Here is a 14,138-nt window from a genome sequence, read left to right as displayed (position 1 = left end):
TGTAGGAATGCTGTTTTCTGTCAGTAAAGCACAGGAAAGAAGACTCTAATATTCCATTATAAAATCTAAATAGCACACAAATACAATTTAACTCAAATATTTAATATCTGTTTTTAATTTTCATAGCAGAGGAAACCTGTGATTAATATTTAATATTTTATATTGAACGCTTTTTATTCACTTATTACATCATAAACCATCCAAGCCTATTTTGAAGACATACAGTTTTGCTTTAGTGTAGGGGAGTGTGTCACATCTTGGCAACGACTGGAAATAGGTATAATGGCAGGTTGTACAATTTCACCGCTAGCGTTTACGATGGCAATGGAGGTGATTATTAGGGCTTCTAAGTGGGTCGTAGGCGGGGAGAGGCTGCATGATGGCACCCGGCTCCCACCAGTTAGGGCGTTTATGGACGATATGACAACATTAACGACCACGGTGCCATGTACCCGGCGACTGCTAGGGAAGTTAAATGATAATCTTAGGCTGGCTAGGATGAAAGTTAAACCAAGCAAGTCTAGGAGTGTATCAATCGTTAAAGGGAAATTGATACAAGAAAGGTTTATGATGGAGGGAGAAGTCATACCATCTATATTGGAAAAGCCAGTTAAGAGTTTAGGTAGGTGGTATACTGCAGCACTGAATGATAAAGAGCAGGTGGAAGGGTTGAGGACAGAAATGGTGGAGGCCATTAATAGAATTGATAAGTCTTTTCTGCCAGGTAAATTAAAATTGTGGTGTCTGCAGTTTGGTTTGTTGCCTCGTCTAAGGTGGCCACTTACAGTTTATGATATTCCGATTTCTGAGGTTGAGAGGTTAGAAAGGGTTATGAGCAAGGCTATAAGGACATGGTTGGGGGTGCCGCGTTGCCTTAGTAGTGTGGCGTGGTGTGGGAGAGGGATGCTGGAACTGCCGTTGACGAGCTTGGTTGAGGAGTTCAAATGTGCTAAGGTAGGACGTGAAATGCAGTTGTTAGGGTCAAAAGACGGGCTGGTTAAAGCAACAGCACCAGTGACTAGGTCTGGGAGAAAGTGGAATGCTCGAGAAGCTACTCAAGCCGCAAGGAGGGCACTGGAGCACAGGGATGTTGTGGGGCAGGTGCAAAATGGGAGGGCAGGATTAGGTTTAGGTGATTCTTGGAAAGCATTCGGCAAGGCCACATCACCTGAGAAAAGGCGTATGGTTACAGGGTTTATTCGTGAGCAGGAGGAGGAAGCAAGGAGGGCAAAAGCAGCAGGGCAGAGTAAACAGGGGCAGTGGATGAGATGGGAAAGTGTAGAGAAGCGGAGAATCACCTGGCGAGAGTTATGGGGATTGGATACAGGCCGTATAAAGTTTCTTTTGGGAGCTACATATGATGTTCTGCCAACGCCACAAAACCTTGCTCAGTGGGTGGGTGAGGATCCAAGTTGTAAGCTATGTGCAGGAAGTGGCACGCTGAAGCACATTTTGTCGGCATGTAAGGTGAGTCTATCCCAGGGGCGCTACACATGGAGGCATAATCAGGTACTTAGATCTCTTGCAGGTGCACTTGATAAGAAACGGTTAGAAGTTAATAACATGCCCGTGGTAGGTTGCAGTAGGGTAATCACGTTTGTGCGTGAGGGGCAGCATAGTGGAGAAACAGCACAGTGCTTGAAAACTGCTGGTAAGTGGGCCAGTGCACGAGATTGGAAGTTATTAGTGGATGTAGGTAGTAAACTGCAGATCCCAGAGTGCATTCTGGTTACAACCTTGAGGCCGGATGTAGTGTTGTACTCTGAAAGTAAGCGGATAGTGTATTTTATAGAGCTGACTGTTCCGTTTGAAGACGAGGTAGATGGAGCTTATGAAAGGAAAAGGCTGAAGTATACAGACTTGGTGGCTGAGGTGAGAGAGCGTGGGTGGCAAGCGTATATTAGACCGGTAGAGGTAGGTACTAGAGGCTTTGTTGCGAAGTCTGCCACAAGACTGCTGTCTGAATTCGGAATTGGAGGTCGTGTGCTAAGGACTGTAGTGAAGGAGTTGTCAGATGTAGCTGAAAGATCTAGTCAGTGGTTGTGGTTCAGAAGGGCTGAGGCTGTGTGGGGAAGGGAGTGAGTTTGTGCTTCTACAGCAAGCTTGGAGGGGGGTGGGTCTGGGACGCCAGACTTCACTGTTGAGCCTTCTGGAGGTGTCGTGGGCCTAATTCAGCGAAACACTGACGAAGGAAGGTGCCTACCTGATGACCCCTGAGAAGAGCTTGCACTGAAGTTTGTGTTGGAGTTGTTAGATGTAGCTGAAAGATCTAGTCAGTGGTTGTGGTTCAGAAGGGCTGAGGCTGTGTGGGGAAGGGAGTGAGTTTGTGCTTCTACAGCAGGCTTGGAGGGGGGTGGGTCTGGGACGCCAGACTTCACTGTTGAGCCTTCTGGAGGTGTCGTGGGCCTAATTCAGCGAAACACTGACGAAGGAAGGTGCCTGCCTGATGACCCCTGAGAAGAGCTTGCACTGAAGTTTGTGTTAGAGTTTGGATGAAGGGGATTGGTGTGGTCCTGCTCTTGTAATAATTTGTCTCATGAGTTTTTGTAGACGTCTGAGTACTTGGCAGTTGAGGCACGGACCATGAACATAGTTCGCTATGCTTCTGGATTCTTGTCGAGCCAGTATCGGATGGTAATGGTTGCTGTGTTCTGCTCACGCAACTTATAATGTGATTTATTGTGTGTGATTGTGCTTAGGTAAGTGTGTTGTTGCCATAGTTAAAGGAAGTGAGCTTAGATTAAGGAGGGATTCTGTGTGTTCATAGGTTATTTTTTGGTAGGTCTGTTACTTGGCAGTTGAGGCAATGGACCATGAACATAGTGTTAGGCTGTGCTTCTGGATTCTTGTCGAGCCAGTATCAGATTGTGGTGGTTTTGCTATTATTGTTAGTTGAGTGAGTAGTAGATCCTGGCTGAGCCCTATGCATAACCCCAGCTGTTAGGTGCAGGATTTGTCAATTTCCTGTATTATATTACTCATAAACCATCCATAAATAACAGTCCATAAAATATAATTAAAAAGTGTTTTAAATAACATTAAATGAGTAAAAAATTGTTGTTAGTTTTCAACTATTTTTTTTCAGTGCAGTGGGCGGGGCCAAGCTATTGTTTCATTGGTTTATAAACTTGTTTTATTGGCCATTCTTGGTTTATGGTCTGTTCTGATGGACAACAGATCTCAAATAGTGTTAATAGTGTTTAATTTAAACCATTAAAAATGTTATGATGAAACTGGCTCTCATCAGGACTGTCCCAGGAAAGGAAGAGCAAGTGTTTCATCACAGGTACCAGCCTCAGAAACTGCAAGTTAACAGTTTTTTGGTTTGTTTAACACTTTTAAGTTACTACATGATTCCTTATGTGTTCCTTCATCGTCTGGATCACTTCACTATTCGTTAACAATTCAATAAAATGTGTCTAACTTTTGATTGGTACTGTATATGACTGTTAAAGGGGGCGTGTCCCTCCAGTGTATATTCTGAATACGGCCTTGCTGCTGAATAAGAAATAGCAGTAGTGTTGATTTATGCACCTTTATTTATGTGTGTGAGTTGATGGATAATACCAGCTCTTACCATTTGACCTGAGCTCCTTCCTCAGACACCTCACACTCCAGCTCTACCCTCTCCCCCTTCATCACCATCTGATCCTCCAGATTACGCACGATCAGGACAGGAGGCTCTGACAAACAGAGAAAATGAAAGAGAAAATTATTAAAAGTATTGAGTTTCGAGAATTTACACAAAACACACAATACAGCACTGTCTTATGTTTCACTGACCTTTTAACTGACCTCTCCTATCCTGTTCTTATGATCACTACACCCAACTCTCCATCATGCCTTATCCCTCTATAGCATGAATAATATTTTTGAGGAGGAAAAATCAGACCACTATTGGGAGATTTTGTCTTTGGGAACTTTTTTTTTATGTTGATATAATTAAAAAAACGTGTTTTAGTAGGCTTATAATCAACCAAATATAATTCTTTACATAAAGTACTCGTTTGTTTCACATAAACATATTTTTATTCCTCACCCACTTGTCTATCTTATTCTATTGGACATAGATATGTAGCCATGTAACATTATATTTAAAATAATACACTTAAATATATAAAAAATAAGGTATAATATGGAATGGTATAGTATGAAACTAATAACCGAATAATGGTCACAGATAACAGTGATCAACATTGTTAAATAGTTAAGTAATGTCTCAACTAATTATTCATTAATATTAGTTAAGAGAGTATTAAACATTAATGCATTTGAATGCTTAAAAAAATATAATAACACTTTTAGACATTAGTTAGAAAAATTGGAATTAGGGGAGGGCGATACTTCTATCACAATATTTTAGGGTATTTTGCAATATCTATATTTTTTGGCGATATGACAGAACATTGAATTTTATATTTAAAATGTATTTGAAGAATACAGTATCGCAACAAAATAAATATGTTTTTGAAGAATAAATATAACAATTTAGTAACTTGTGAAGACCTTGTTATAGTTTTTGTACTTGTTATAGTTTTTGTGTAGCAAAACCAAAAAATGTACCAAAAATCGAATAATGTCAAAAGAAAAATCTTTCACAAAACTAATGCACATAATGCATTGTTTTCAAGAATATTGCTATTATCACAGATTATTATTATTATTTTTTTTGCATGTAATGTGATTTGGCACACCCCTAATTAATTGCTAAAAAAAATACTTTTAAAACGTGCATTGAGGTTCAGTCTCCTTTCAGAGTGAAAAAAGAGTTTGCTGTTCTGATATCTCCATCTTCACAGTAGCTCTCATTTCAGCACCATTAGCAGTTAACCAGGAAAAGCTGTTAGGCTAGAAAAAAGTCCTGGGACCTACCAGGAATGGTAGCAGAAGCACATGGATACCATTATTATTATATTTTATTATATTTTATTATACTCCACACTCAGAAACACATTGATTTCAATTAAAATAAAAAATCTTAAGACTGCAGCTAAGTACCTTTAACAAAGTACCTTTTAGTAAAAGTACCTTTAACGAAGAGCTCAGTGAAGCTTTTCTCTTCCCCGACCACACAGGTGTAGGCAGCATCGTCAGCCAGAGAGCAGTTGTTGATGGTGAGGAAGCGTTTGTTGCCTACGCTCTCAAAGATGTACCTTTAAACAGAGGAGAAATAACCTCAGTGGCAACTTTGACCAGTAGATGGAGGCTGCAGACACAAAACAGGCTTGGTACATCCTCTACTATATATTTTTTTTAATATATAATGTAAAATAGGCTTCACCATGTTGAAAAGTGCTGCATAATTCATCAATCTGTATTTTAAACCCAATTGAGTTAAAGTAAAGAAGAAAAAAATACTAATGCATACAAATTACTTTAAAACTGATGTTTAAACCATCCTGCTCTTAGAAAGGAATCGACTAAGCAACCTGATTCCACGAACAATTTAAACATATATAGAAAACTTGGAAATTTGAGATTTGATAGTAATCTCCCAAAAATTAAACTTGGGGGAAAAAAAATCATAGCCACCCTAAAATATCACTGAAATTTACAAGATTAAGAATCTCAGAATGTTAAAAATACACAAAGCAACAGGTTATTTAAAATAGGTGCCAATTTACGTGTCAATCTATGCTCCAAAGAGAAAAATACCATGCAACAAAATACCAACCTAAATAAAATTCTACAAACAATACTAACCTAAATACAAGGTCTGAGAACATTTAATTTAAAATGCAATGATTGGATTAAATCTGACTGCTATTGCTGCTTAGTGTTACCTCAGATTAAACACTAGGGCTGTATATTGGCAAGAACTTGGTGATACAACACATACCACAAATTATAGTTGTTACAATTCAATATATAACAATATACAGTACTGAGATACTGTAAGCTTGGTGATATACTGCGATCGTTTATTCAAAATGTGGGTAACACTTTACTTGGATGGTCCATGAACCACTTCTGACACCAATCTTTACATGCACTTTACAACTAATGATTAAAAATATATATTGTGACTTTATAATAAAATATATTGTGATGCTTTGATTATATTGATAGAAGTGAATCCAAAACCAAGGTTTACATTAAATTTTGAGTCCTATTATGGGGTACAAATAGCCAAAACATGCATCCCTTATTATAGCTTATTACAATGACAGCAACACCAGGCTAATAGTTTGCATTCTGAAGTCACAAACTAAACCATAACAAGGGCAGCTGCCCTCCCGGTGGACTTCATCACTATTCACTGCTTTAAATTCTCTTCGTATCCAGTCATGGTCCAGACAGTGTGAAATGCCTAACCGCACTAAGACCCTACACACAGACCCTTGGGCAGCTTATCACACACAGTGTTTGAAGGAGCTGCTCTTTCATGCACAGACCAGCTGGAGCCACTCACTTGCTGAGGGATTTGATTGAAGAAGGAGCGATGGAGGAAGAAGTTGAGAAGTCCGTTCAGCCACGATCACGCAGCATCGTTTCGAGAAGAGAGAGAGAAAATACTGTTATTTTAACATTTTTTTATTATTATTCACTTACATTTATACAAAGACTATGATTTTGATGATTGATGTATTGTTGTATTTTGATGTATTGTTAAACTCTGAATGCACACATTATTACAAATATAAAACAAATAGTATAAAGGAAAATATTAAATTTGACAAAAAAAATAACTTATTGGAAATTTTATACAGTTTCTTTGATGTGGGGGTGGGTTTTTTGCATGTTTTTAGCATGTTTACGTGTAAAGTATAATAGTGTAGTGTTGTATTCCTGGCAGACTAGATCTTTTTTTTTACTGTATTATAATATTATAATATAGTAGTTTTGATGCTGAGAATGAGGAATGAGAATTTTATGAGGTGCTGACTTAACGGAGAGCTTTAACGGAGGTCATAATTGCAAGTGTAGCTCCATATTCCACAAATAATAACAATAACTTGTGTGTGAGAGACAGAGAGCATAGATTTCAGCATATATAAAAAAGTAATCTACCTTCTGAACCCAACAGTAAGCATTGCTGCGTTATGTGTCAACAGGGTCAGTAAAGAATGTTATGTGTTTCATACGTCTTAAGAAAAACAACCTTTGTAATTTAGAAACTTCAATTATTTATTTTGCTATATTTTATTATATTGTTATTGCAAAAATACCCTGAAATATTGTGATATTATTTTAGAGCCATATTGCCCACCCCTAATTTGAAGTCTTCTGAATATGGTAAATAGTTAAAATAAATAAAAAGTCATTTTTTATGCAAAAGGCACAGTTTTCAATTATTTGTCCCATATCTAACATAAAGCAACTGATGGACTAAAAGCACATCTTTATTCTTGTGCTAAATAAATCAGATAAAGTCAGATAAGTTACCTTCCAGTCGGCTGGATCTCCTGTCCATTTTTCAGCCATTTCACCTCTGCATCAGGATTAGCCACCTCAATCTGCAGCTTGATCTTGTGTCCCTTTTCAATCTGGTAGGCGGGGTCCAGCTTTTTCAGGAAAGCTGTAGAAAAGAGGATTGTGCTGTGAGAAATGTTTATAGTTATAATTCAATAGTTATTATGTTTAATTTTGTATGTATAACTGTTTCATTGTGCAGGCTTTATTCTGTGACCCCTTTCTAAAACTACTTTTTTTCTTCCGAGTAAAAATGAAGCTTACATTTTTTGTAAAAGTAAATTTCATTGCTTAATATTTTCTTACACTGTAAAGCTCTACAGATGGGTAAGAAATCAGTAACAAGCCCCAACTTAAAAAAGATTAACTTCCAAAAAATCCTGGTTGGCTTATCAGGACAGGTTCTTTAGAAGAGGTGCATTATAGGGATTGTAGTTGAGTGAGGTTGAGAGAGATCACATGAAAAGGAAATAAATGCTGAACACTTTAGTTCATTTAATTTGAGCGAGTAGAGCTTAAAAATGAGTAGAGTTAAAAAATGAACTTAAACCGGACATTTTTTGGCTTCCTGCCAGCTCTCTCAACTTCCTCATTAGAACAGCTTAAAAAAATGCTCTGTTCCTCAGTTAGAGGACAAGCTGAAAACAGGACTTAACATTTAACCCTTTTAGACCTGTATTATCCACAATAAAGGAAAAAAATGTAGCTAAGAATGCTGTTTTCTGTCAGTAATCTAATTAACTAAAATATTTAAAAGTGTTTTTATTTTATTTCCTTTGCATTGGAAGCCGATGGGTAATATTTTTTTAAATCATAAACCATCCCTAAACAGTAAAAAAAAACATAATTAAAAAGTGTTACACATGATCACATGAAATTAGTAAAAATTAGTTGTTACTTTGCCTCAATGCTTCTAATGCTACTGTTTTTCCATTGCGGTGGGTGGGGCCAAATTACTGTTTCACTGATTTTTAAACTTGTTCATTGGCTAATACATGGTCTTTTCTGATGGACAACAGCTCTCAAATAGTGTTAATAGTGTTATGTGTAACAAAACATTTAAAAATAAGGAAAACACATGATGTCTATTGTAATGGATGCAGGGTCTGAAAGGGTTAGTTAGTTATTGTTTAGTAAATTATTTTTGTTACTTTCCAAGGCACTGTATGTATAATAATAGTGCATGTAATGTATAAGGACTGGTTTAAATTGTCTAAATGATCTGCAGTTTCCTGTAATGTAATAAAAAAGAAAAAAAAATAATTTATCTTTAGTTTCAAAATAAAAAAAAAGATCTCTACACAAACCTGCACCGCTTTTCTTCTCCTCTTTCTTCATCTTCTTCAGTCTCTTAAGCATGCCCCTCAAATCTGTGATGCCGTACTGGAACGCTATCTTCTCGTACTCTGAGGCCGGAGCATGACTGAGGATTTCCCACACGTCCACATCAGGCTCAGAGCTTACCTGGACCATGCTACAGTCAGAGACCAAGAACACGGGGTCATAATCAAAACTCCAAAACTCCTGATTATAAAAATTTAATGCGATCTAAAGCAAATTTCATTTACGGCTAACAGTATATATATATATATATATATATATATATATGTACATATGCATTAAGCTCTTTTTAACAGATTTAGCCACAGAATGCTATATGCTGCAGACAACGCCAGACAAACCAAGTCTCCCTGTTGCTGCGGGAGTCTCCCGAATTTCGGTAGCGGCTCCCTGAGGGGATGGGGGGGGGGGTGGGGGGGGGGGTATTAACCTCCCTGAAATCAACTTTTGCAACTTGGGATGTCTGCAACGCTGTAGGCAACTGTTTCAGGACTACTGTTAGAAACATTTTTAATAAGCACATTTTTAAAAAAGCGACAAAGAAGAAGAAAAGACAGACACACATCATATATATATATAAGCAGGGATATGTAGGACGTCTTACCGATGACCACTGCTGCACTTATTCAGAAGCAGAACCCCAAAGGCAAAACAAGACAATCCACAGCAGATTAATGCACACAATACAACACTCAGCCCATCATACAGAGTAGCACTCCTCAGACTAGCATATTAAAATGCTCTGACAAAATAAAACTTCAAGAGACTAGTTTTCTGGACATTCAGTACTTTGCAAAAACAGAGACCACTCTTCTTATTTGTAGGGCCCTATTTTAGCGATCCATTGCAATTATGCATTGTGCAATTATGCATTGTGCATATATATTTTTGGTATATAAGGGTGCAAAAAATACACCTTGCATGACTCAAATTGTGCAAAAGGCATGAAGTAATTCTCGTAATCAATCATAGGTGTGTTTGGGCATATCATTAAACAAACCAATCAGTGTTCTAGTTGCCATTACCTTTAAGATGCAGGTGTGCTCTGAATTTGGCACGTTCGTATCTTAACAGCGCAGAGACAGCAGAGACAGATACTGACATGTGCGTTCATGCTGTGAAGATACACCAGCAGCTCATTTAAGGGAACAGCAATGCTATTTTATTCTTTATTCTGTTTATTGTTGATGTGAAAGCTGGATTTGCATCTATATAGGTGTGTGATGAGGAGGGGTGTACATGTGCTGATCGGATAATATAAGATTGGGAGGCTGACTGTTGACTGTTGTCAGGGTTTTAATCGGTCAGTGGAGCTCCTGGATTTCCTGCCGATTTCCTGTATCAGTGTGCTGCTGATATCAAACCTGCAAGGCTTCATATATTAACCACCTATAGCATAATTGTCATATTTGATGGGAATAATTATAAACTTTATAACTGTTGATATACACATCAAAACAAAATAGCAACAAAAATAATAAACACATTGACAGGACAATGTAATATTCCAAAAAAAGTGCTTTGTTGCCTCAAAGCAACACCATGCTGGGTGTCTAACAGCTTTTGCTTGTTACATGAGTAAACTTAGCACTGCTAATAATACTGATACAGGAGCTACTGCGAACATGGAGATATCAAAACAAAAAACTCTTCAAAAGTCTTCATCTGATCGTCCATGAATCGTTAAATCAAATAAATACAGAATTAAAATTGAAGAGAACTGGTGCAATAAAAAAGAGCTCAACAGATTCCAAGCTAATATTGTCGTATTTAATCACTCTGAAAGGAGATTGCACCACAATGCACGTTTTAAAAGTACTTTTTAGCATGCTTGGTACAATTACACAATCTACAGAAGCCTTAATAACTAAACACATTTTTTTTTTAGATTTCATTCAGAATATGTCCCTTTAGAGATGTCTATTTGGTCTTTGCAGACTCAACTTTTAAAGCAACTTTATGTAAGAATTGGTATTTTTGCTCCTTCGTTCCCCCTACAGTTGCAGATACATCTAAGAACTTTTTTAAATTTTATCTTCACAGAGTGTTTTGTTTTGTTTGACACTTTTAAGTTACTTCTATATGTCTTATGTGTTCTTTCATCATCTGGAGGACTTCAGTATTCATTTACAATGTAGGAAAACTTGTGTCCAAACTTTTGACTGGCACTGTATATCTAATCTAAGTTGCGGTCTATGGATTTTGCACAGTACTGGTCCTGAAATGTGCAGTGATCTATTTAGGATCTAGAAATCATAAATCAGTGATAAAAAATATTACTTGTTTGCTAATTCTAGCCTTTACATTTACATTTAAAACTATTGAACAAACATAACTTATTGACTTTTTTAAATGGTTTAATAATTATCGGTGAAGGTGAAGTGGATTTTCTAGGATTATATGGTTATTTTGACAGAGCTTTTCACACTTTTCTGTGCGCATGCTAAGTATAGTGTCAGTTTAGGTGTATTTGTGCGATTAAAAAGCAGTTCCTATTCGCTGTACTGAGTGAAAGCGACATTATTTCAAAGTGAAATTTAATCAGTCAGTCCTATAAATCGTTTGCGAGTGAGGGTGCCCCCTAGAGGACGGGAAGACTGAGAACTGTGAGCGGTCTGCCATGCCAGCAGTGTTTATATAAGAGGGACAGAGGGACAGTTTCAGCATAGAGCGAAGCAGGACAGATCAACGTGCCACAAACAGAGGACAAACTACACTTAAATCCACAATACGTTCAATCACTTACTCTCTACAGATGGATTGATGTACACAAAGAAGAGAGGAAACAACATTAACATGAACGACGACAACAACAGCAAAAAAATAGGACAGACAGATCAGAACATTTTGACTGTATGTTGATTCATGTATTTCAGTTATAAAAGTGTAAAAAATGTTTAAAAGAGAATGTAATAAATATAAATGTAAATATACTGTAACTCACTGACGTTTTACCAGGCGATGAGGTGGTAGAAATGAATGTTACTAGACAGCAGTAAGTACAGTAAGAAAAACATGACCAAATTCATGCAAATAAATGAAGGATCAGGCCCTAATCCTCCAGAAGCACTGCAGCATATCTGACTGATTAAGTGTTGAGAAATATACATTTAATAGTCATTAATATGCAGCAATGTGCTGCAGTGCTTGAGGGATATTAGAAGAGTTTAGGCCTCAGGATAGTCCATAGTCCACGGCATTTTCCACAGTAAACTCTTAAAAATAAGGGTTCCTGAGCTTTTCTGGCACAGTGGTAGACTCAGGGGGGTGGCAGAGGGGGGCAACCACCCCCTTCATGCACATAACATTGAAAAAGCATGGCTAAAGTGCCCTATTGGACCCGACTGTGCCCTTCTATGCACAGCCAACAAAATTATGCTTTTAGAATATCCACCTAAGGTTTATTGTGGTTGTGGGAACATTTTCTCTAAACAGTGTGGGAACATTTTTAGATCATTTCATTAATATTACTGTGGGAAGGATATTTTACCTAGAATTTAGAGGACTTTGAACAAGGTCTTCTAATGTTTTTAGAATGTTCCATTAACATTATTGGCGGACTGTTTGCTACTAGTATCGGAGAACTTTGAACGAGGTTGTGCAGCGTTTTTAGAACATTCCATGAACGTTACCGGAGGAACGATCTTACATAACATTTGGGGGACTTTGAATAAGGTCTTCTAATGTTTTTAGAAAGTTTTATTAATGCTACTGGAGGAAAGTTTGCTCGTAATATTGAAGGAAACTTTAAACAAGGTTGTGCAGCGTTTTTAGAATGTTTCATTAATATCAATGTTGAAACATTTTTTCCTAGCATTTAGAGGACTTTAAAAAAAAGGTTTCGTTAACATTATTGGCCGAATGTTTGCTCCTTTGAACAAGGTTATGCAACATTTTTAGAAAAGTTCCTTTATTTTTACCATGGGAATTATTTTTCCTAACATTGGAGGAATTTGAACAAGGTTGTGCAATGTTTTTAGAATGTTTCATGAACATTTCTCGAGATTGTTTGCTACTAGCTTTGGTAGAACTTTTAGATAAGGTTAGATAAGGTTGTGGGAATGTTCACTCTTAGCTAGGCGGGTGTCTTTCTGCTCTTCCAATTGAAAATTATGTTGTTATGCCACCCCTAGTAGACTGTGTCCAAAAGAGTGCCCTGTCCAGTAGATATAAGAAAAATTTGATTTGGTGTGGTATATTGTTTAGTTGCTGGTCAGAAAACATGACAAAGTGCCCAATTAGGTCCTCCTCTAATGTTGAAGTGTCTATTTTGGGTTATAGCTTTTTTTAAGAGCTGGTTGGGCCCCAAGTCATGCCTCTTTTATTTTACCCCCCCTGTCCTTCAAGCAACCTGAGTCTGCCATTGTTTGGACATATCAGAAGTGGTTCTTCAGTGGGCATCACTCCAAAGAACACTTTTGGCATCTTTATTTTTAAGAGTTTTTATGGGACTTTTAACATGATGCACAGAGCAAACCGATACACTCAGACGATGTTGTGGTGTTCAGTACAACTCTTTAGATGATGATAATGATGGAGACTCACCTCTTTTTGAGTAAAGCGCTGAAGTCCAGCTCACCAGAGTCGTCACCTCCATCTGTGCTACTGCAGAGAGAAACCACCATCCGCAAAACATAGTGAGCAACTCTTCAGTTTCAGTTTACAGGAGGGATTCATTTTATTTGGATGGTCCATTATAGATGCCCTATAGATACTCACCTAACTTCGACTAACATTCAACTGAATATCTATTAAATGTACTGTATTTTTCGGACTATTAAGCGTTCTTTAAGAAAATCGACAGTGCACCTTATAATCCGGTGTGCTTTATGTATAAATGCTACCAGTCATGTTGTAAGGAGCAGTAAAGCCACTCTGCTAAATTACAGCGTTATACAGAAGTTTTAGCGCTAACTGTGCTAAGCTCTAGCTTTTTCGCAGTTCAGAGGTGAGTATTATCGCCATGTAGCCTGCTGCTAACCCCAGCTACAACTGCTGGAGCAGCATCAGCTTTAGCTGCTAACAACACTAAGTGGTTAGCTCTTTCGCTGTTCAGAGGTGAGTATATCGGCTTGCAGTCTGCACATTTACCGTGTTAAAACAAGCTACGTGGGACGAACCTCTAGCTAATATCACCCTGGCTTACACAAACACTCAGGGTTCCTCAGTGTGGCGCTGTCGGGCGGCATTTACTGTTAGCCGCTTATGCTAATGCTGCTGCACCCAGCCTTAATGGTCTGGTAATCTAAGCTTACTGTAAATAAAAGAACGCATTTCAACGAGACCTGCTGAATTAGAAGGAAAACATGGCGACACCCCTGTTCCTTACTAGTTTCGCATAATATGCCTTATAATCCAGTGCTGAATCTTTAGCTGAATGTCAA

General features: G+C 37.8%; 2 protein-coding genes across 2 annotated transcripts in view; both read right to left on the bottom strand.

Moving 5' to 3' along the window:
• Positions 1 to 14,138, bottom strand: part of pkp3b (plakophilin 3b) — a 209,806-nt gene that overhangs the window by 50,296 nt on the left and 145,372 nt on the right. The gene's annotated exons all lie outside the window — the stretch shown is intronic.
• The window catches only part of mybpc3 (myosin binding protein C3), an 82,274-nt gene that overhangs the window by 52,142 nt on the left and 15,994 nt on the right, over positions 1 to 14,138 (bottom strand). The window contains exons 8-12 of the mRNA XM_049471004.1: positions 13,300 to 13,356; positions 8,721 to 8,887; positions 7,387 to 7,519; positions 5,029 to 5,153; positions 3,578 to 3,683 (exon numbers count right to left, since the gene is read on the bottom strand). Coding sequence (XP_049326961.1) covers positions 3,578 to 3,683; positions 5,029 to 5,153; positions 7,387 to 7,519; positions 8,721 to 8,887; positions 13,300 to 13,356 — 588 coding nt within the window. The remainder of the gene's footprint in view (positions 1 to 3,577; positions 3,684 to 5,028; positions 5,154 to 7,386; positions 7,520 to 8,720; positions 8,888 to 13,299; positions 13,357 to 14,138) is intronic.

Source organism: Astyanax mexicanus, chromosome 23 (genome assembly GCF_023375975.1).
Source record: "Astyanax mexicanus isolate ESR-SI-001 chromosome 23, AstMex3_surface, whole genome shotgun sequence".
NCBI lineage: Eukaryota > Metazoa > Chordata > Actinopteri > Characiformes > Acestrorhamphidae > Astyanax > Astyanax mexicanus.
The sequence above is the reverse complement of the archived record's forward strand: the minus strand, read 5'-3'. Positions and strand labels throughout refer to the sequence as shown.